Genomic DNA, 23,785 nt, shown 5'->3' with positions numbered 1-23,785 from the left:
TCCCCAGTGTATGTTTTTGACTGCTTTGTCAAAGATCAGATGGCTATGTGAGGATGGTTTTATGTCTGGGTTCTCAGTTCTGTTCCATTGGTCTATGTCTCTATTCTTTTACTAATACGAGTCCATGTACTTCCTAAAACCAAAAGTCTGACACTTCAGGAAAGTGAACTAAATTATTCTGAGTTCTCTTCCACCCATGAAGAGTCTTTGCAGTATCTATTATGTTTAAAAAGAAAATCAGTCTTTAAGTAAATAAATTCATATTTATAGTACTCTTTTACTTTCTTATACACTTAATTCATCTTTATGTGTTTATAGATTCCCAGAGTTTGAAAGAAGAGTATAATTACAAAGTTTAGAAACTTATTTTAGAATAATTTTTTGATGAGATTTCTGGAATTGGTATAATTAACCTCCCTAACTATAAAGTAAACAGGATAATTAAGTCAATGGAAAGGCAGGCAGAATTTTGTGTGTTTATGTATTTAATTAAATAAATCTAATTCATTCTATGCAGTGTTGGAGATTCTTGGGTGAAAGTCAGTATATAAATGTGAAATACTTTTATTTACATTATTCATTATGTTGATAGTTGGATCAAATTGATGAGAAACAAAGGTTGAATTGCATCTAAAGCTAGGTTTAAGAAGTCACATTCTAATTTATTCTGTGCTGTTAAGATTAGAAATTCTAATTTCCAGTGTCTGGCAGCAAATGTCTTTATCTCACATCAAGCTAGAAAAGAAAGCCTACATTCAAAGAAGCTTACATTGGCATAGGGCCATGAGTAGGTTATTAGGTATTGTGAATTTATAGTAATTTTCCAGTTTTTACTGCTTCTGTGACGGCGTTAAAGTGAATAGGCAGAAAATGGGAAATAAGGATGGCTGATAGTCCTTGCTTATTACTTCAACAGGCAAAACAAAATATATTATGTTTTTATACTTATTAAGAATGTTAGTGTAGAAGGAGCAGGATAAGAGAAATAGAGAAAAGTGTGTATCTTTAGGAAAATACTCTTTGTTTGTTTGTTTACGACAGGGTTTCTCTTTTTTGCCCAGGCTAGAGTGCAGTGGTGTCATCATAGCTCACTGCAACCTCAAACTCCTGGGCTCATGCAATTGTTTTGCCTCAGCCTTCTGAGTAGCTGGGACTACAGGCATGCGCTGCCACACCCAGCTAATTTTTTTCTTATTTTTGCAGGGTTAGAGATGGGGGCTTGCTATTGCTCAGTCTGGTTTCAAACTTCTGGCCTTCAAGCAGTCCTCCCACCTCAGCCTCTCAGAGGGCTAGGATTACAGGCATGAGCCACCATACCTGGCCAAAAGTTTGAATTTTATTCAGAGAAAATAGGAAATGCTTTTGAAGGATTTTAAGTAGAGTAATTTCATAATCTAATTTTCATTTTTCAAAGATCACTCCAATTTGTAGGTAAAGAAGGATTAAAGAGGGGCCCTAGGAGAAACAAGAAGACATAGTTAGGCAGTTACAGTAGTCAAGATGGACAAGAGTAGTAGCAGACTGGACTTTTTCCCCTTGGTACTGTCAAGAAGCATTTTGGTATCATTGCACACTCACTTCTGTGTTATGTTTTTTAAATAGCAAAGACTCTTTATTGGGTTTAGAATGTATAATTGAATTAGTTTTAAACACCTTATTTCCCTCAGATGTTTATATTTGAAGGTCTATGTTATTCATAGTTTTCAATATGTACTACAGATATGTCTTAGTGTTATCTTTATTTTTTTATTTATTGGAAAAATGTAAACATGGAAAGTATTTTGCCTCAAGTAATAATACAAAGTATAGGGGTCCATCTTCCTGATTCCCTTTATTGTGGAGAGAATACAAACTACAGAATAATTCGTACAATCCTAGGTCTATAGATCAGCTGGAGTTTGGATGATCTACTCTGGACTCAGCTTTAGGCTATAGGGTCAATTCAGATCTTCTCTGTCTGGGGCAGCATCTACTCAGGACAAGTTCCTCGCATAGTGGATTATCTGATCACTAGGAGTGCAAACCTAAGTGTATTTTAGAATTCTTCTTGCTTTATATTTGCCAACTTCTCTTGGGCCTGATCAGGTCATATGGCCAGGTTCAAATTCAAGGAACGAGGAGATACACTCCATTTATCATGAAGCCATAGCAAGAAGGTGGATATATTTCTTCAACACAGGGAAAGGAGACTTTTAGGTAGTAAAAAGAGTTCCTTTCTAAACTTAAAAGATACATGGTTATATATGTATATCTATATATACATACAAACACATCCAAAAAAGATGTGGTGCTAAATATATAGATACTATATATATACGCACACCACCTCTTCTTTGGTGTATGTTATTACGTTCCTCACTCCTTTTAAAATAAAAACTGTGGTATGTAAGAATGGACATCTAAAATGTACCCACAGTGGTATAAATGAAAAATATTTCTCATTCTACTAGATTTTACTACAAGTGTTTTATACAATTTTTGTTTGTCTGTTTTCATTTTATTTTGTTTTAAAACCAAGATAGAGTTGGACTAAAAATAGAACTTCCTGCATATGCCAGAATTTCTCCAGTGCTTCTAAGCAGGACATGTGGGTGCCTCTGAGACTGGTTTGCAGACAGGAACATGTACAGGGAGAAAAAAGAGTATATAAAAGAAAAGGAAGTGTACAAAGAGAGGAATTAAGGAAAAGAAGCGTCTGTGTTGAAGAATGATAAAATACCAGCAACAATTACTCTGAACTCCCATTGGTATCATCAGTGCCCTAGGTATTCTGTCACTTTATCTTCCTACCCTTACTATCGAACAAGTGTGGTTTGTAGGAAATGAGCAAATATTTATGGACAGGTTTGATGAGAATAATCAATAATGATCTGATAGAGACACAATTCCTTTTAATATCCTTTCATAGAAGAGTAGATGTACATGTTTAGTATGACTCTTTTGTCAAATTATCAAATAAATTACAATAGGTGCTTTGGGGATGAAGGAATGACTTCATGAATTAAGAATTTCAGGGGTTTTAGAAATAGATTAAGGATAGTTTTCTGAACAGTGCTAGTTTCATAAAGCCCTGTCCAGTTTATGATTAAGGCATATTTTCCTCCACCTTGTCTCTTAATTCCCAAGCTTTTCTATTCTTTTCCTAACCTAGGTGCATATCTTATTAGCTCTGGCCTTTGTTGCTGGCTCTTGCCTCTATTGCCAAAATATTAGAAATAGCTAAACAGTAGACAGCCTATTCATTTGTCTGCTTTGTTTAATATTTTTTTCTTGGAAACAAAATTAGATATTTTAAAGTCCTAAATATAGCTGACAAACCAAATGTATACATTTGTGGAATTTAATAGGGATTACATACACTGATCTTTTAATTGTCATTATAGTAAGTCCCTGGACTCATTACAAGGAAAAATAATTACATTTGTTATATAGAAAAGCAACCCTGAATGAATTTTAGCCACATACAACTCCATGGTTAAATCTTCAAAATATATTATTGAAAAAAGAAGTAAGACACAAAAAATTCCATTTATATAAAATTTAGAAACAGGCAAAACTAAGCATACAGTGATGATAATACTATTAAGAAAAGCAAGGAAATGATTACCACAAAAGTCAGGATAGCGGCTATTTCTAGGGCAGAGAAAGGCTGTTATGACCAGGAAGAAGCTGGTAGGAGCCTTTTGAAATCCTGGATGTTCTATTTCTTGGCCTAAGTGGTAGCTACATGAGTGCCTACTTTATAATAGTTCACTAAATTATACATTTATAGTACAAACACTTGTGTGTATGTGAGTTATATTTTGTAATTTTTAAAAAGGCTTAAAGAAAGGGGGAAAGTTAGAGCAAGGGAAAAAAAACTAGGAAATACACAAGCAGAAATTTAATAGAAAAAAAGCTAATCATTTTTCTTCAAACATCTATCTTATTAATACTTTCCTTATATGAGTGAGCAAAAGTTACTGTCATAATTAAAAGAGCATAAAATGGACTGGGGCGAGTCATCGGCATAATGCAATTCATATTTTGTTGTCCAGTCAGTAAATAATTGGAAGGTATAGCATTCACTTTTATAGTCAAAAATTTCATGGTCATTTTATGAGAACAAAGGTTTTAGTATGAATTCTGGATTTAGAAGTATCATTTGTAGACCAGTTGGGAAAATTGACCAGGGATCTTTAAGTGACATATTCTTTGGTTTGAGCCTGAATTGTGAATTTTGTGCATTTTCTATATTGTGAATTTTAATTTTTTTGTTTTAAATAATGAACATTACAGTGATTTTCATTTTGCCAATGTTAATTTAGGCTCAAATTGACTTTTCTTACTCATTTGATGCTTTCTTTAGAAAGTTGTTGAATAGAGCAGCAAGCTATCATATCTAAAAACAAAAATATCTGAACAGAACAGAGGCAATTAATTAAGGTCTAGTAGAATTATACCAAAAATATTTTGAGACTGTATTTAATGGTGTTTTTTTTTACACTTTAATGGATTTTTTAAAATGTAGAATAGTTTACAGATTAATCCTTATGTTCTGTTTTTGTTGTATTTATTAAAATTCTTAACAATCTGTTTACTTAAATGTGACTTTTACACTTCTTATTTAATGATTTTATTCCAATCAAATATAATTGTTTTAATTCATTCTTTAATAAAAGAAAGAAATGCTTCAATTCAGTATCTTATAATCATAAAACATCTATTTTAAATACACTCTAAAGAAATTAAAATTGTAAATACTCATAAAAGCTAAAAGTTAAGGAGGATAGGCACTGAATGTCTTTCCCATTTTTTCTTGTCTTTTCTAGCTTTGTTTTTTGTTTTTTGGGGTTTTTTTTTTGGTTTTTAGTTTAGTTTTGTTTTTTTGTTCAGACTGCTGTTTCTTTCTGAGTCCCTTAGTTTTCCATTGTTCCTTTTATATAATTCCACTGTAACTGAATTATAAAATTGACTCAATTACAAAGTATGTGCTGTCTTTGTTTATTGTTATTTTTTGTTTCTTACAAGCTAGATCTATTCAAAATGAGACAAGTTAAATTTAACTCATCCTTAAATATTCAGTATTAAATACTCGTTTCAAAACAAACACGAACAAGAAATCTGACCCCCTCTCAATTTGCTTTTAAGGTACTAAACATAAACATTAATCTGATTATGATTACTGCCTTTCCAAACATATTAATTAAAATAGATCAACATTGTTATTCCTTATAAAAATAGTTGTTCAAAACATTGAGATGCACAATATATCATAGTTACACAAACAGTATTTTAGTAATTTGGATGATTTTGCTAAGGAATTCATTTACCCTTCGTCCTATTAATTGTTTCATCCCTTTAAATGTTTTTCTCTGGTTGTGTGAGAAGTACATTCCTTTAAAAAACAAAACAACTAATCCCCAATTCGCCTTTCTGTACAGAGTGGTAAAACATTAAGGAGCTGACATAAGGGTAGTGTGTTATATTTAAGCTTCCCTTTGCTGCAATCTGCTGCACGTGTAACAATGTTGTTCTTTCTTTGACACAGACCCAGACAAAGGCTGAGTGTAGCAAGGAAGCAGACAGCACGCCTCCAGTAGTGGCCCCCGCCTGGCTCCAGGATTTGTAAACAGAAACATCCCAGGCTCCAATGAGGCAGACAGCGGTTCCCTGTCTATTCTGCATTCAGGAAGTGCTTGCTTGTACAAGCTCAGCCATTGCACACAGGCATACATAGCAGTGTTTATATTTGGCTGAGTATTTAACTGAGAACACTAATAGGGAGGAAAAAGAAGGTTTATTAGAGCTAGGGGAACAAGACAATTCAGGTATAGCATATATATAGCACATACAACATAAAAAGGATTTTTTTAAAGAAACAAAACCCCAGAATTCAGAGTCTTCTAGTTAAAGGCTTCTTTTATTGCACACACACGTGCATACACACACTAAAATATTTTTCCTGGCAGTTTTTCAGGGATCTCATATTTTTAGCCCATGTGACATATCCTTGGAAAGCTTTTAATTTAAAATATTTAACTATTAGTATGGTTTTTAACATGCTTAAAATCTATTTTGATACTTTTCCATCCTACCCATTATATGAATTAATAATTCATATTTCAGATTTTCAGTTAATGAATATTTAATATAAAAGTTATGCTGCATTTTCTTTTATAAATTTGAAAATAAAAGCAAAGAATACTGAGCCTTCAAAAAATGTTACAAGACTCACAAAATTTTGGAATTAGAAGGACGTTAAAAGTCACCCAGTATAACCACTTAATTTTTTTTATAGTTTAATGTATTTTAATAGCAAACTTATAGGAACAGCACAAAGGGCAGACAGCATTAAAAACATGTACTTGCATATAGGACAACTCAGTTAGAAAAGCATAGTGAGTGGATTGAATCTACTACTGTAAAATTGCTGCAGACACCATTTAGTTGCTATCAATAAGAAACTTACTTTTTAAAAATCCAAATGCTAGCATTGTCCAGAAAAGTTTAACAGGTTTATGTATAATTGTCATAACATTGAAATGCTAAAACTTGTTCACTGAAACATATTGACTTGCATTAATGCTTTACACCCCCACATTTATATTGAAAATTCACACAAGTGAAAATGGAAAAACTGACAATACCTAATTTCTATCCACTATTTTTCCACTTGCAACTGTATACTTAGGTACTTTTTGACCCGAGAACCGCCTATAATAGGAAGAAGATAAATTTTTTTGAGAATGATATGCTTTCCATCATAGTGGATTCTTAAGCGTGTTTTCCACAAATGCAGTGTGCTACCTGGATATCTTTTGGCATAATTGTTACATGTTTGATATGGATAGCACACAAGTTGGTGTCTTCAGAAAGACCTACTAGATAGGCCTCACTTGTTTTCTGCAAAGCACCAGTAGCTGCACTCTGGATGTGCTGATCTATTTTGAAGTCCTGAACAATTTCTAACTCCAGATGCCAGAAAGGAAGTTTACTAATCACAAGTTCAAGGGACTTCTGATAAGTTCTTATTTAAGAATGCCACACTAACAGGCCTGTAATGATGAAGTTTCTTCACCTATCCTGTAGAGGGCACTCTCTTATGAGCAACTTTTGTAGCTAGTTGCTTTCTGGGTGATTTACCACCAGTTGATTTGCATACATTGTGGCATATATGAGCCATGGTTACAGAGACTTCCTTACTTATTCCCCTTCTCCTTTGGCTGGAGCGTGGCAAGCTAGAGGTGATGCTGGTGTTCCATAACCACTTTATTTTATAGATAAAAAAGTGAGAGCCCAGAAAAATTATATAATTTGTATATAGTGGCCAAAGAAGGATTAAAACTTAGGAGTTCTTTCCACTAAGCCACTTTACCACTGTGACCTAGAATATTTTGGGAGTATATTATCATCAGTAATAGAATACTTACTTTCTAACAACTGATTGTTTATGATAATGTCAATTATAGTTAAATTTTAAAGTTAAATTACTGTCCATCATGGTTGCTAATCTTTGACATAATACTTCAGGACAAATTTTCCTACTTAGATATCTTAGTCAGTTTGAGTGGCCATAACAAAGTACTATAGACTGAGTGGTTTAGTTCTGGAGGCTGAGAAGTCCAAGATCAAGGTGCCAGCAGATCTGGTGTCTGCTGAAGGCTCACTTCTTGGTTTACAGATGGCTGTCTCCTTATTGTATTCTCACATGGCAGAGAGAGAGAGAAAGAGAGAGATTCCATGTCTCCTGCTTTTATAAGGGTACTCACTCCATGAGGACTGTGCCTTCATGATCTAATTACCTCCTCAAAGCCCCACTTGTATATATACCATCACATTGGGGATTTAGGCTTCAACATATGGGTTTGTGGGGGATATAAACAGTCTATAGCAACAGGTATAAGGTTAAAAAGAAAATATTTTATTTTTTGTGCCCTTCTTCATTTCTGGTTTTCTAGCACCACAAAATTCTTTTGAAATACACGTATCTCTCCCAAACCTTTTATTTCAACTGGAAACAAATCAAGGATGACATGGAGGTTTTCTAATATGGTTAATGGGAGATTGGGAGTGTGAGGTGGTACAGTAATAATGGCGTACCTATCTAAACACTTGTATGTGTCTGGTACCCAGCCAAGAACCAGAAAACAGTCTAAAAATCCTATAAGCAGGGAAGATAGATGCTACAGAATCTTGTATGAAAACTCATATAATTTTTTAGGAAAGTCTCTTAGGTTTTTGAGTCTGTCTTCTCACACTTTACGTTTATTTATAGCAAGTTAGGCCATCTGCTTTTAAAGCCCATACTAGATTCTAAAAAACATTAAGGCAAGCATATTCACAACATCAAAAATAGATAGACAAAAGATGAGATGGAAAAACTGGAAATCAGACACAATAATTTTAAAAAACCCCAGGAGTCGGAGCATCTCTTAAAGTGCCTAAGAGTATCAGTGTAGACTCATTGATACTCAGAATGGTAACCCCAATCTTGTGGATGTTTACTCTAATATATTTAGTTTAAGAAAGCAGGAAAAATACTTTATATTTTTAAGAACATGTCATGATGTAAAATGGTTCAAGTTAAAAGACATGTTTAATTGTTAGGTACTCATTTGCCTTTGCCTCTTTTTTAACACTTTTAGCTCTCCTGTACTAATCATTTTTCAATGGAAAAATGATTTCATATGAAAGACAAGTTGGTTTGGGGTGGGTATAAAGATAAGGAGTTTAGTTTTGAGTATGTTGTTTGAATATCTGTAAAATATTCAATGGAAAATATAAAGTATAATTGTTAAAGAAACTGTATCTACATGAATTGATTAATTGCATTATTTAATCTGTATATTTCAAAATCAATTCAGTTGATATATCCACACATCTAGGAGACTTTCCTGGTGTATATGTTTCTTCCTACCATGTTGAATCAGGTTGAAAGCGGAGATCTCACTTCCTATTTTCAGTTACAGTTGGGATTGCTGGTGCAAGCCACCATGCCTGGCTGATTTTTTCTCTTTTTTAGTTGCCTGGCTATTTTTTTTTTTCTATTTTTAGTAGAGATGGGGCCTTGCTCTTGCTTCGGCTGCTCTTGAACTCCTGACCTCAAGCAGTTCTCCCACCTCAGCCTCCCAGAGTGCTAGGATTACAGGCATGAGCCACCATAACCATACCTGGCCATAATTGAGTAAATCCTTTCTTTCACAAAAAACCTTGCAGATTTAGTAAGCTTCCATCTTAGGAAACTAGAATAAGAGGTATGGCTTAAACAACAGAAATTTATTTTCTCACAATTCGAGAGGCTGGAATTCCAAGATGAGAACGATGGCAGGTTAAGTTCTGGTGAGGCCTTTCTTCCTGGCTTGCGGATGGCCACCTTCTTGCTATGACCTCACACTTGGGGGTAGGGGGAGAGGGAGGGAGGGAGAAAGAAAGAAAGAAGGTAGGAAGGGAGAAAGGGTCTGGTGTCTCTTCTTATAAGGGCACTAATCCCATCATGAGGGCTGCACTCTTACGACCTCATAAACTAATTATCTCCCAAAGACCCCATCTCCAAATATCATCACATTGGGGATTAGAGCTTCAATATATGAATTCAGCTTTTCTTTCTTTCTCTGCCCTTCGTTTTGTTTGCCCTCCTCTGACAGTGAGTCCAGTCATCATCTGTGTCATATGTACCATGCTCTGTAAACCTGTATCTTGCTCTTGCCCTACAATCCTATGTTTCTCTCCTCAATAAACCTCATTTTCATGCTTGCCTAAATATATATATATTTATATATATATATACGAATTTAGGGGAAAGAACACAATTCAGTCCATAGGATACTCTAATGGGAGGTATGAATAATAAGAGAAATTTGGGGAGTGAGGAGTGACTATATGGTAACTCTCAGAACTCCCTGGGCAATTTTTCTGTAGTCCTATAATTGCTCTTTCAAAAAAGTCTAGGCCAGGCATGGCAGCTCATGCCTGTAATCCCAGCACTTTGGGAAGCAGAGGTGGGAGGATCACTTGAGGCCAGGTGTTCAAGACCAGCCTGGGCAACATAGCAAGACCCCCATCTCTACAAATAAAAAAATTTGGTTTTTAATTAGCAAAGAATGGTGGCACATGCCTGTAGTTCTAGCTACTTGGGAGGCTGAGGCAGGATGATTGCGTGAGCCCAGGAATATGAGGTTGCAGTAAGCTATGATTGGGGCACTGTACTCCAGCCTGAGCAACAGAGCAAGACCCTGTGTCTAAAAGAAAAAAAATTAAAAAAAAAATTTAAAAATCTATTAAAAAATTATAAAAGCAAGACTAGCTAAAGATTACTAATTTAAATTTCAGAGGTATATTTTTAAGTAGATGAAATTTGCTTTGATATCCACTGCCTATAGAATGCTAAATATGACAAGAACAAGCTATCTCAAATCAGCATTCACCATGGAATGCCTCTTGGTCTTTCCCTTTCTTCTGCCACCTTTGAACCTCTCTAATTTCAGTGTCACTATTTCTGTTACCTCCATGTTTCTTCTTTACTTTTTTTTTCTTTTTCTTTTCTTTCTTTTCTTTTTTTTGTTGAGACTAGGTCTCATTATGTTGCCCAGGCTAGCCTCAAACTCCTGGGCTCAAGCAGTCCTCCTGCGTTAGCCTTCTGAGTAGCTGAGACTACAGGCACATAATGTTGTGCCTGGCTTGTCGTCCACTTTTCACCTCCCACATTTCCTCTCTTTTGACTCATTATAATGGATCATGAAATAAAATGCGAGCATTATTTGATTTCTTTAAAACAAAATACTATTCTTTTTGTTCTTACTTGGAAAAGTACCATGATAAACATCAATTTTCTTCCTTAAAAATTTTTTTAAAATATTTTTTATTTGTTTATGTAAAGAAAAGCTCAATGCTGCCTTTATAATTAATTAATATTTCTGTTCTAGAATATTTAGGCCGGGCGCGGTGGCTCACGCCTGTAATCCTAGCACTCTGGGAGGCCGAGATGGGCGGATCGTTTGAGCTCAGGAGTTCGAGACCAGCCTGAGCAAGAGCGAGACCCCATCTCTACTAAAAATAGAAAGAAATTATATGGACAGCTAAAATATATATATAGAAAAAATTAGCCGGGCATGGTGGTGTATGCCTGTAGTCCCAGCTACTCGGGAGGCTGAGGCAGGAGGATCCCTTGAGCTCAGGAGTTTGAGGTTGCTGTGAGCTAGGCTGACGCCACGACACTCACTCTAGCCTGGGCAACAGAGTGAGACTCTGTCTCAAAAAAAAATAAAATAAAATAAAAAAATAAAAAAATAGAATATTTGATAGCATCACGTTTCATTCAATCTGATGCAATGACAGCTTCATAATAATGAATCTAGAATAGTACTGATTGTCATACATCATAAAAGCTTCAGAGTTGCCCCCAAAATGAAGTATTTGACAGTATTGATAAGGGAAGAAGATCAGTAAGCACATAAAATATTTGTGTATATCTTATAGTAAAGAATCTATAAATTATTATTTAGGGGTATGTGTGTATTTAAGTGTATTAAAAATAAAAGTTTCTCTTTTGGATTTAGCAAATTCTAAAATAAGTTATTCTAATTTTTTTTTTATTTTAGGTAAAATTTACATAACATAGAATTGACCATGTTAAAATGTACCATTCAGTACATTTACAGTGTTGTGCAACTGTTACCTCCATCTAGTTCCAAAACATTTTCATTGCCTCACAAGGGAAACCCCGTATCTAGTAAGCAGTCACTGCCTATTTTCCTCTCACCCAGTCCCTGGCAACTACTAATCTGCTTTCTGTCTTTATGGATTCACCCATTCTGGGTATTTCATATAAATGGAATCATAGAGTTTACGACCTTTCGTATATCCTTTGTATGGATATACCACATTTTGTTTAGCCATTCATCAGTTTATGAACATTTGTGGTGTTTCCACTTTGGGCTATTGTGAATACTGATGCTGTGAACATTACAAGTTTTTGTTTGAACACCTATTTTTAGTTCTTTTGAGTGTGTACTTACAATTGGAGTTGCTGGGTCTTAGGGTAATTCTATGTTTAACTTTTTGAGGAATTCCCCAAACTGTTTTTTTTTTGTTTTTGGAATCTGTACCATTTTATATTCCCTACCAGCAATGCACAAGACTTTGAATTTCTCCACATCCTTGCTGACACTTTGTTTTCTTCTTTTTTTAGACTGCAGCTATTCTGCCTATAAATTACTCTATGTTGAAAAGGAGGTACAATTATCAGTATGCTAAGATCTGTTAATATCTAATAAATGTCCTATAAATTAAGAGTATTTTAGTGCTTTAGCAGATCTTTCTGTGGAAATACTGGTTAGACATTTTAATGTCTAATACAACTGTGCTTAATTTGACTTAGACAAATAAATTCATTTAGAACCGGAATGCCCATCAGAGGAACTCTTCGCCATTACTTTACTATAGAAGTTTCTAATCTGACTACAACACCTAATTATAATGTCCAAAATAAGGAAGTTTTACAATATTGTATGCTTGATTTGGATTGTCTATAAAGAATGATTAAGGATATTAGCAGTCATCAAGCCCAGCCTCTGGTCAGTATTACCAAACACTGTATGATACCTCTAGTAAAATAATGAACAGCTATTTCACAAGGTAACTCATTCCATTTAAGACAGGTCTATTTGTAAGCCATAAGTTTTTTTAATATGATGTGCTGAAGACTGTTGTCCTTGAATATGCATTAATTAAATCTGATCATTTTCCCTAGCTGTTCAAAACAAGTCCATTTTTCCATGTGAAGACAGCTACCATATCCTGCCAAGTTTTCTTTTTCCATATCAGACACTTTCAGTTCTTTCTGCCTATCACAATTCAGAGTTCTTGTACCTTCACTGTTATACTTGTCTCTTCTGGATATGCTCTAATTTGTGGACGTTCATTCTGAAGGGTATTTGCTCTCTTTACATGGTCTGACCCACAGAATGGAGCTAACACTATACAATGTTTACATGCTCATGATAGCCTTGCAATTTAGATATGTATATTCCCATTCTGCAAGTAAGTAAACTTGGGCTCAGACAGGTGAAGAAGTTTTCCCAAGATCATATATTAAGTGGAAGAACTGAGCTTCAAGTTCATTTCAGATTTAATTGCCTGCCTGCAAAGTCATGCTTTTTTCATTAATAAGAATATATCAATATTGATAAACATAACTACTATTTATTGCATGGATAACATATTCTTATACTAAGCACTTAGACTCCCATCTAAGCCTCACAGCTAAGTTGGGAGATACAGAGTACTATTTTTACAAATGAGAAAACTAAGGCACAGAAAAGTTCAATATTTTGTTCAAGCCCACTGAGCAAGTAGTATAGAGCCAAGATTTAAAACCAGGTATCATTCTAAGACTATGCTCTTAAATGTTATACAATCCTGTCTATGCTGTTCCTTGATATAGTTGATATATCAATATTTACGAGTACACCTAAAACAGGTTTTTCAGTGTTCCAAATCTATGTAAGATTGTATGATTAAAAATACATAATTTGTAATTATCACAAATGTATTAATATTTTTTCTTTCATTTCCGTTGATACAGAAACATTACTGATTTAATTATGTATTGATATAGCCTTTCTATTTTTTTTTATTTATTTTTTCTTTTTTTATTTATTATATTTCCTGGGTTTGTACAATCCAATGATATAGCCTTTCTAAAAGGCAGTCACTTAGTATTTCAAAAAATACTAAAAAAAAAAGGATTACAGTGTTTCAAAATTTGTTTTCTTTTAGGTCCACCTCATTCATTTAACCGAGATGAGACAATAATCATTGCTTTGGCATCAGTCTCTGTACTAGCTGTTTTGATAGTTGCCTTATGCTTTGGATACAGAATGTTGACAGGTAAAAAATACTACTTTTTGTTCTAACATTTATTAAACATGCTATCTAATCAAAATTTATGTTCCCCTTTTTAATATTTCTATGGTAAATGCTAAAAAAGAAAAGAAAAGTTGTGTGCTACAGTAGCTACCATCCTTCTCTCTAACAAACTTTCTTACCACAGTTTTTATGAAAAATTTCAAACTTATACCAAGTAGGTATAAGCTTCAACAGTTATCACATAGGGACAATATTGTTTCATCTGAATCAGCAGTCACTACCCCTTTCCATGCCACTGGATTATTTTGAATCAAATCACAGATATCATAACCATAATCCTATTTTCACATCTGACAAAAACAACAGAGTTTTCCCAGTATCATCAAATGTCCAGTTGGTTCTAATAAACTTTAGGTTTGGTGGGTTGTTTAGGAAATCAGCACCCATGCATTCATTTGAATAACTTTAATAAAATCTTCTTTAAAGTTTTTGCAATATTTTTCAGGGTTTTAAACTTTTAAACTAAGTCATGGTGGAAGCATCTCCCAGAATTCAGCTTTCATGCTATTTATCATTCATCTTCATTTTTAGATGTTTTCTAGTTTCACTCCCTTTGATGTTAGGTATAAGTCTTACTGCCAGCCCTTCTGCAACTCTTCTTTTTAACTGTAATTGAATAAAAATTGCAATAAAGATCTTTGTTTTAAGAAAATCATACATTAGTAATATCTTTTTCCTGTTCCTACAGGAGACCGTAAACAAGGTCTTCACAGTATGAACATGATGGAGGCAGCGGCATCAGAGCCCTCTCTTGACCTAGATAATCTGAAACTGTTGGAGGTAAGGTTGCTCTTAGATTATGGACTGTTCTTTCTATTCTCACAATATATCTGGGACAGTGACTTCATTCATTTATTAAATCATTCATTCATTTATTCAACCCATATTCATTGAGTATCAGTTTTGTACCAAGGCCTATTCTAGGCACTAGGAATATAGATAAACAATACAGATATCCTTCTTGGGACTTATATTCTAGTTGGGAAGTCTACAAACAGGTAAATGAATATATAGTTTAATTTCAAGTAGTAGTAAGTGCTATTAAGAAAAGTAAAGTGGATAAGGAGATAAGAAAATGATGAAGAGGAGGTTACTAAAGAAAGTATATTTAGAAAGTGGATGACCTTTGAGTAGTAGATGCCAAATAAATATTCCTTGTCTGTGCATGTATTATATATTTTATAGCTACATATGGCTATTATATATCCCACAGAATTTAAGTTTCATTTGGTAACATATCAGAAGCTATGTTAAAAGTCTTACCATGATGAGTGTTTTTGCAATCTTTATTAGGAATGACTTGCTAACCATGATTGCAAACCAGAGACTATTAAATATTATAATAGATATAATAGATGTGACTATGTTTTAAGAACTTGTTGTTATGGGAGAAAAATACAATAAACAAAGTTAAAAGCCAAACTTAAAAAACTATTTCAGTATTTAAGGAAAGACTTGATAAAGAGCTATATAAATCAATATGAAAGAAATAATCCATAAAAAATGGACAAAAGAAATGAACTGCTAATTCACAAAAGAAGTTAAGTGTGGCTAATAAATGTACAATAAGATATCCAATTTACTAGGATAAAAGAAATAACAAACCATGGAATTTTATCCAGGATGGAAAGAAACACTCTTAAACATTGCTGAATTAACTATATATTGATACACCCTTTTTGAAGGATAGTCTGGACTGGGCATGGGAGCTCATGTCTATAATCTCAGCACTTTGAGAGGCCAAGATGGGAGGATTGCTTGAGGCCAGGAGTTCAAGACCAGCCTGGGCAACACACTGAGACTCCAACTCTAAAAAATAAGGAAAAATTAGCTGGACATGGTGGCACATGTTTATAGTCCCAGCTATGTGGGAGGCTAAGGAAGGAAGATTGCTTGAGCCCAGGAGTTCAAGGCTGCAGGGAGCTATGATTATGCCACTGCACTCCAGGCTGGGCAACAGAGCAAGACCCTATCTCTAAAAATAAATAAATAAATAAATAAATGAAGGACAGTTTGTATGTTAAATTTTAACCTGGAAATAGTGAATGACATATAACACACATCCTTAAATAAATAATCATAAATCCCTAACCTGTTTCAATAGAAAGTGAGAGAAATCCCTGAAAGCCAAAATGCAAAGAATGGGTTACGTTTGCTGTTTTTTTGTGTTGAATAATTTTTTATTGTATCCCAGATATTGTGAATATTATGTTGTGGAGACCCTGGACGCTGTTATGTTCTTCTAAAGTGTGTTGATTTTTGTTGTTTATTTTAGTAAGCAATTAACTTGGTCGGACACACAGTGCAAACTTGTCTCTTGGGAAGAAGTTCAAATTTCAGTTCAGTTATTTTATCTTTAGCTGAAGTCTGTTCTATGTATTCACTGGGTTTCCCCCTCTGACTTTCTCCTTTCCAGATTCTCTTCTTACTTTTCAGCAGCTATGGTTGCACCAAATTATGTGCTTGGGTTCCCAGGACCAAAAAGATTATGGATTTCCTATCACAGTTTTAGCTCTACTGCACAGTGCTGATTTCAGCCTGCCCTCAGGCTAAAAGCCATAAAAATGGGTATCTCATTTTGTGCCATTTCTTTCTTCTAAGGCTTGACACCTCTCAGGATCTATCTGCTTTTGTTTATTCTCTAGTGCCTTTAGATCTTTTTTTTTTTTAATTTTATCCAGAGTTTATAGTTGTTACCTATGGGCCGGCTAGGTCTGGTAGGAGTTTCCTCAGTCATACCAGATATGGACTTTATTATTTTCTCGATAATGGAATAAACTGCAGATATTAGAGAGCTGTGGCATACTATATAGATTTGTACTTTATTATTTAATAACTTTGTTCAATTGTGATATGAATTAATACCTTGGTTTCTTTAAAACACTTCCAGCTGATTGGCCGGGGTAGATATGGAGCAGTATATAAAGGTTCCTTGGATGAGCGTCCAGTTGCTGTAAAAGTGTTTTCCTTTGCAAACCGTCAAAATTTTATCAACGAGAAAAACATTTACAGAGTGCCTTTAATGGAACATGACAACATTGCTCGCTTTATAGTTGGAGATGAGAGAGTCACTGCAGATGGACGCATGGAGTATTTGCTTGTAATGGAGTATTATCCCAATGTAAGTTCTTCATAAAATATAAACTGACATTTATATTAGGTGTTAATCAGACTTTCAGGAAGACCACTGTAATAGAGAGAGAAGATTGCTGATTCAAAAACTGGTTGTTAATGGTCTTTAATGAAATAAGGGTCTCACACCAGAGTGTGAATCAACTGCATCATTAATTGTACTGTGTAGTCAGCTTTCTCCTTTCTCTTTCTCTGTCTCTCTCTCACTCTCTCTCTCTTTTTTTTTTTTTTTGATAGCAAGAGTTTCATTGAGAAACTCTTGCTTTGACATTCATTCTGGTGCAAGCTCCTTATCTCATCAGAGACTGGTAATAGTTTGTGGATAACCACTTTGAGTAGCACTGATACATATATGTTTACAAAGGCCTTCTGTTTTCTACTTACAAAACATAATAATATAGTTTGTATTTCTACTGGTTAAGATATTTTTTATCCTAATTTGATAGATCAAGGAATTATTTAAAAGGAAATAACCACTCATAATTTTTAATATTAGAAACATAAAAATTGATACTGTTTAAATTCTCCTTTCCTTTCCATCCTTTCCTCTTCTGTCTACACATAGAAATATCTTACTCTTTCAAGATTCCAAAATGTAGTAGTTTATTAGATCTTCATGGAATCCTAGCCTATGTAAATTCTTCATAAGGTTACTAACTTACCTCTTCATGTTAAAATAAATTAATTCCACTTTTTTTTCTTTGGCATTTTTTTCCTCTATATAGGGATCTCTGTGCAAGTATTTGAGTCTCCATACAAGTGACTGGGTAAGCTCTTGCCGTCTGGCTCATTCTGTGACTAGAGGACTGGCTTATCTTCATACCGAATTACCACGTGGAGGTAAGAGAGTGAGTAGAAGATGAATGACACTCATGTGGGTTCAAAATTCACAAAGGGAAATCTTAATCATATCCTCAAAGTAAAGTATAATTTATATTAGAGATTTATTATTAGCCAATTTCTTTAAAGATCTAACATGAGGAAATATATTTAAAATGTAACAGGAAGAATGAGAAACAGAACTTTAAGATTCTAAAGGGGCCATGGATCTCATTAAGAATTTGATTCTCGTCCGTGAAGAATTTTTGTTCACACTCTGAACATTTTTCCTCCAAACATATACATGTGGGCATACTTAGAAAATGTTCTTTTGATTCTAGGGGGCTCTCAGACCTTTTGAAATCTATTTATGGACCTTAAGTTAAAAATCTGTTAGCTAGGCTATATTATATTTTCATTGTACTTATTTTATTTAAATGAACTTTAATGCATTATTCTTTAGTTTTAACATCATATGGCTCTTTATTCCATGGGTTGCTCTTTATTATAAAACAAAATGTATCTTTTTATAAGTCAGTATTTCTGTTAGTTAGGATTAGGTTTGGCCAAATCTATCAGAGTGGAGTGGGGGTTGGTGATGGAGTAACAGTGGCTTCAATAAAAAAGAAATTTGTTTCTTTCTCATGTGAGAATATAGGGCGGGACAGCCTAGGATTGGGTTTGCAGCACCATGGTATTATCAGGGCCTCAGGCTCCTATATTTCTTCTGCACCATCCTTTATATATGGCTTTCATTTTCACAGTCACCTCATTGTCTGTCATGCTATATTTTAGTCACCAGGAGAAAGGAACAGGAGATAAAAGGAATTGCCTTTTACCTCCCACTCCTTTGCTTATGTTTTGTTTCCCAGAACTAGTCCACACTTAGCTGCAAAAGAGGCTGGGAATGCAATTTGTTTGTTTGTTCGTTTTGGCTGAGTGCGTTGCTGCCTCAAGTAATACTGGGTTCTGTTACTAAGAAGAAAGGGGAAAATGCATGGTGGGGAATCAGTCTTTGCCAGTGTTTTAGAATCGTGTAGTTATAAAATTTCTTGTCATAACTATAGTTCAAAGCATCTCTTTAATACATTTGTTTTCTCACTTTGTTTCAATATACACCTCACCTCACAGGCATCCCCATTTTAGCTTTCCTGTGATAATTCTGTCTCCATGCTTTCTTAAGCTATCGTCCTTTACCATATTTTCTTGTCATACTATAGCTCTGATGTTATTTTTTCAGGCTTTCTGACCTCTTTAGTGAAGAGTAATGTATCAGTTTCTTAGATCTTTGTTCTATTGTAAAATAGTATATGGATCATCTTTTCTAGCTGATGCTATATATATATATACACACATACATATATATATATGATTTCTCCTGAATAATTTATCAGTTCATTTATCTTTGACATCTTGCTTTTCCTGAATACAGAATTGACCAGAGTTATTGCCTATGTCAGCAATTTGATGTACTTGCTTTAGTGCTTTTTAGCACATTAACCATTGGACTGTGTCCCCTTACTCTTAAATTTTATAACTCCTTTAAAATAAGCTGGCTTAGCATAGAACTTAAAAAATACTATCCTAATTCCCCTTTTCCAGATTTGCATGATACAGCAAGATTTCAAGTCAAATATTGGCTGAAAACAATGCTTGCCATCAAATATGAGTTTTATTTAAACAGGGTTGTTACTATTAAACATTAGCTAATGTTATCACTAAATAGTTACCTTTTAAAAAACTGAATATATAAATACTGTTGCATATAAGTGTAGTAGTTATTGAATTTATAGTTTTGCCTAATTATTTAAAAAATATTCCCAAGCACAGATGCTCCTTGACTTACAATGGGGTTATGTCCTGATAACCCAATCTTAAATTGAAAATATTTAAGTTTGTATGTGTGTGTAAATATCCAGAGAGACTATTTTTGCTCAGATTTTTAAAAAACATAATTAAAATAATATCTTGTGCTTTCCTTTGAGATATTTGTCCAGTGCCGTGCTCTGCCTAGGGCAAAATCATTGTGTGTTCCACACACCCCTCCCCACTCCACACCCAAATAACAAAATGAATACTGAAGGGAACTTAAAAGGGAAAACTTCTCTCAATTTTTTTCTTTTTTCTTTCTTTCTTTCTTTTTTTTTTTTTTGAGAAGTTTTTTGAGTATCAGAAAACTTCTCTCAATTTTTTTCTTTTTTCTTTCTTTTTTTTTTTTTTCAGAAGTTCTTTGAGTATCAGAAAACTTCTCTTAAAACGGCAGTCAGGGCCGGGCGCGGTGGCTCACGCCTGTAATCCTAGCACTCTGGGAGGCCGAGATGGGCGGATCGTTTGAGCTCAGGAGTTCGAGACCAGCCTGAGCAAGAGTGAGACCCCATCTCTACTAAAAATAGAAAGAAATTATATGGACAACTAAAAAAATATATATATAGAAAAAATTAGCCGGGCATGGTGGTGCATGCCTGTAGTCCCAACTACTCGGGAGGCTGAGACAGGAGGATCCCTTGAGCTCAGGAGTTTGAGGTTGCTGTGAGCTAGGCAGACGCCACGGCACTCACTCTAGCCTGGGCAACAAAGTGAGACTCTGTCTCAAAAAAAAAAAAAAAAAAACGGCAGTCAGTAGTCCTACCCTTTGCGTTGGTGAGGAGTCCCTGTCTCATCTCTTTTATTCCCCTCCCTCATTCTCTTCTTCCCTTTCCCTCCCTCCCTCCCTTTCTTATTCTTTTTCTTCTTCTTCTTCTTTTTTTTTTTAATTCTTTTCTCTCTCTTTTTTAGTAATAGCAGGAAGTATACTATACTGGCTGCCTTCTGGCTGCCTCACTGAGTCATTGCACATTCTCCCCATCATTAGTCTGGTTTTCCCTAAAGTATGCAATCTTTTAGTTTAAATATTGATTTGATATTAGTACACAAACATATTCCAATGTCTCCATAAATTTTCCTGTATAAATATCAGCTCAAGATTATACCACATGTACTTATATTGTAGTTTTATCCAGAGTAAGAAATGCAGCTCTTGGCCAGGCGTGTTGGCTCATACCTGTAATGCTAGCACTCTGGGAGGCCGAGGCAGGAGAATCACTTGAGGTCAGGAGTTCAAGACCAGCCTCAGCAAGAGACCCCATCTCTACTAAAAATAGAAGGAAATTAGCCAGACAACTAAGAATAGAAAAAACTAGCCAGACATGATGGCGCAGGTCTGTAGTCCCAGTTACTTGGGAGGCTGAGGCAGGAGAATTGCTTTAGCCCAAGAGTTTGAGGTTGCTGTGAACGAGGCTGATGCCACAACACTCTAGCCTGGGCAACAGAGTGAGACTCTGTCTCAAAAAAGAAAAAGAAGAATTGCAGCTCTTACAGGAATTGAGTAGGAGCCAAGTTAATACAAGCTTTAGAAGACAGGAACAGGAAGTGGATAAGGGACATATGAGAACTCTTCATTAACTCTTAGATCAAGAAACTTTTTTCCTGTTTTTCTTCAAATTGTATTGTTGCTTAATTTTTTATATATCAAAGGAATTCTTGTCCTCTGTCTACAGTTTCATTGTTGGTGAAATTGCATTTGAATCCTCATTAATGAAAGTAATGTATCTACATATTGAGTCTATTTGTGCCTAAAAACAAATACTCAATGAACCCTGATTACTTTATCTCTTTGTATACCTAGGGAGAGTTTTTAAATTTCAGAAATTGGTGCCATAGAATTTTTTTCATTTCCAGAGCTATGAATTTATTTAATATAAGTTTTATATAAGGTTTCCATATAGAAAGGAAAAAAATAACGTAACATTGTTGGTGAAGGGCTTGGGTTAGATTCACTCTTTCTATCAGCAAACTCTTCCTATGTGTCTGCTCTGTGCCAAGTCTTTTAAATTTAGACAAAACATGTTCTCTTTCTGCCTTCTTGGGTCCTGTAGTCTGGTGATAAGGCTAAACAGGTAATAGAATGAGTATAGCACTAGTTTGCTTCTTAAAAATCAGAAAACAGGTTTTCATTTCTTGCTGGGGGATACCAGCTCTTCCACTTGTTCTTCTAATTCATTGTAAAACTATTTCTAGTTGGATTTGAAAAACTGAAGTGGGCTTAGAGACATGGCTAAACCTTAGGACAGAACTGGGATGTGCTACCACAGGTTTGATCTGTGAAGTCATAGGAGAACAGTGTAAGATTTATATAAAAATTTTGAAGCCATGTTAGATTTTCATTGGAACTTGTCTTAGATAATGTGACTGTTTTTGGGTGTTTATACCAAATATTCCTTTCTGGATTGTCTCCTTTTGCTGCCTTACAAATAAGGAGAAAAAAATGAATATATGTTAGAATTAGAAGCAGCAGCATGTTGGCTGTTAGTTCCAGCTTAGTGTTTAATGCTTAATTAACTATACATGCAACATGAGTTATGTTATAAAATATATTGGAAAATAGTGTTGAATGTGAATTGAAATTTTGATTTCTTGTGTACTTTTTTATTATTAGAAAGTTAATGGGCAGAAAAATAATACTATCTTTATAGTATTATAAGTAAATACTATATTTATGTAGTTCCTATTATCTGCATGTTCATTTCATGTACAGTAGTGCTGTTTTAAGTATTAATAAATATTTGAAATTATCCAAACAGATCATTATAAACCTGCAATTTCCCATCGAGATTTAAACAGCAGAAATGTCCTGGTGAAAAATGATGGAACCTGTGTTATTAGTGACTTTGGCTTGTCCATGAGGCTGACTGGAAATAGACTAGTGCGCCCAGGGGAAGAAGATAATGCAGCCATAAGTGAGGTGAGTGTAAACAAAAGTTATCACACTGAAATACTTTGAAACTATAATGAATTGCATTAACAAATCCACTGCACAGGACAATTATCTTTATATACTGCCAATTATAGAATATTGGGAATTACAGAATTAAGAGATACAAAAGATGTTGCATAAAGGCCTTTGTAAAGTTCATCAGTTCATTTTGGAAATCACTACTATTGCAAGTCCTTTTGATGAGCATTAGGAAGAAATTTGTAGAAATTGATTTTTGGGGTTTTTTTTGTATGTTTATTTTTAGAGACAAGGTTTTAGTCCATGGCCCATGCTAGAATGCAGTGTTGCAATCACAGCTCACTGTAGCCTAGAACTTCTGGGCTCAAGCAATTCTCCATCTCAGCTTACTGAGTAGCTGGGACTATATGTGCATGCCACTGTGCCCAGCTAATTTTTTAATTTTTTGTAGGGAATGGGTCTCACTGCATTGCCCAGGTTGGTCTGGAACTCCTGGTTTCATGTGATCCTTCCACCTCACTGTCCCAAAGTACTAGGATTATGGGCATGAACCATTGCACCCACTCAGGAACTAATTTTTGAAGCAAGAGTAAAGTTACCAAGTTTGAGGCCGGGCATAGTGGTTCATGCCTGCAGTCCTAGCATTTCAGGAAGCCAAGGCAGGGAGATCACTTGAGGCTAGGAGTTTGAGAACAGCCTGAGCAATATAGTGACACTCCATCTCTATAAAAAATAGAAAAGTGAGTTGCGCATCATGGTGCATGCCTTTAGTCCTGGCTACCTGGGAGGCAGAGGCAGGAGGATTGCTTGAGCCCAGGAGTTTGAGGTTGCTGAGAGCTAGGCTGATGCCATGGCACTCTACTCGGGGCAATAGAGTGAGATCCTGTCTCAAAACAAAATGAAACAAACAAACAAACAAATTACCAAGTTTGATATAGGACAGTCCACCTTCTGATACGCACTATTGCAATATGGAACATATCTTTCCTAACTTTTTTTTCTACATTCACATACGTGTGTGTGTCCCTCTATATTTATATACACACACACATATATGTGTGTGTATATTTTTGTGAATATTTTAAAATATTAAATAGTATATATAATGTTTTGCAGTTTTCTCACTGTGTCTTACAAGTGTTTTGTGTTGATATA

At 34.7% G+C, this 23,785-nt stretch overlaps 1 protein-coding gene across 3 annotated transcripts in view; it reads left to right on the top strand.

The window, feature by feature from the left end:
* The window catches only part of BMPR2 (bone morphogenetic protein receptor type 2), a 129,741-nt gene that overhangs the window by 83,754 nt on the left and 22,202 nt on the right, over positions 1-23,785 (top strand). For all 3 annotated transcript variants that reach the window (XM_069484502.1, XM_069484470.1, XM_069484579.1), the window contains exons 4-8: positions 13,759-13,869; positions 14,597-14,688; positions 16,799-17,029; positions 17,766-17,880; positions 22,479-22,639. In XM_069484502.1, the coding sequence (XP_069340603.1) occupies positions 13,759-13,869; positions 14,597-14,688; positions 16,799-17,029; positions 17,766-17,880; positions 22,479-22,639 (710 nt within the window). The remainder of the gene's footprint in view (positions 1-13,758; positions 13,870-14,596; positions 14,689-16,798; positions 17,030-17,765; positions 17,881-22,478; positions 22,640-23,785) is intronic.

This window comes from Eulemur rufifrons, chromosome 1, assembly GCF_041146395.1.
Source record: "Eulemur rufifrons isolate Redbay chromosome 1, OSU_ERuf_1, whole genome shotgun sequence".
NCBI lineage: Eukaryota > Metazoa > Chordata > Mammalia > Primates > Lemuridae > Eulemur > Eulemur rufifrons.
Note: the sequence above shows the minus strand (reverse complement) of the source record. Positions and strands in the feature narration are given on the sequence as shown.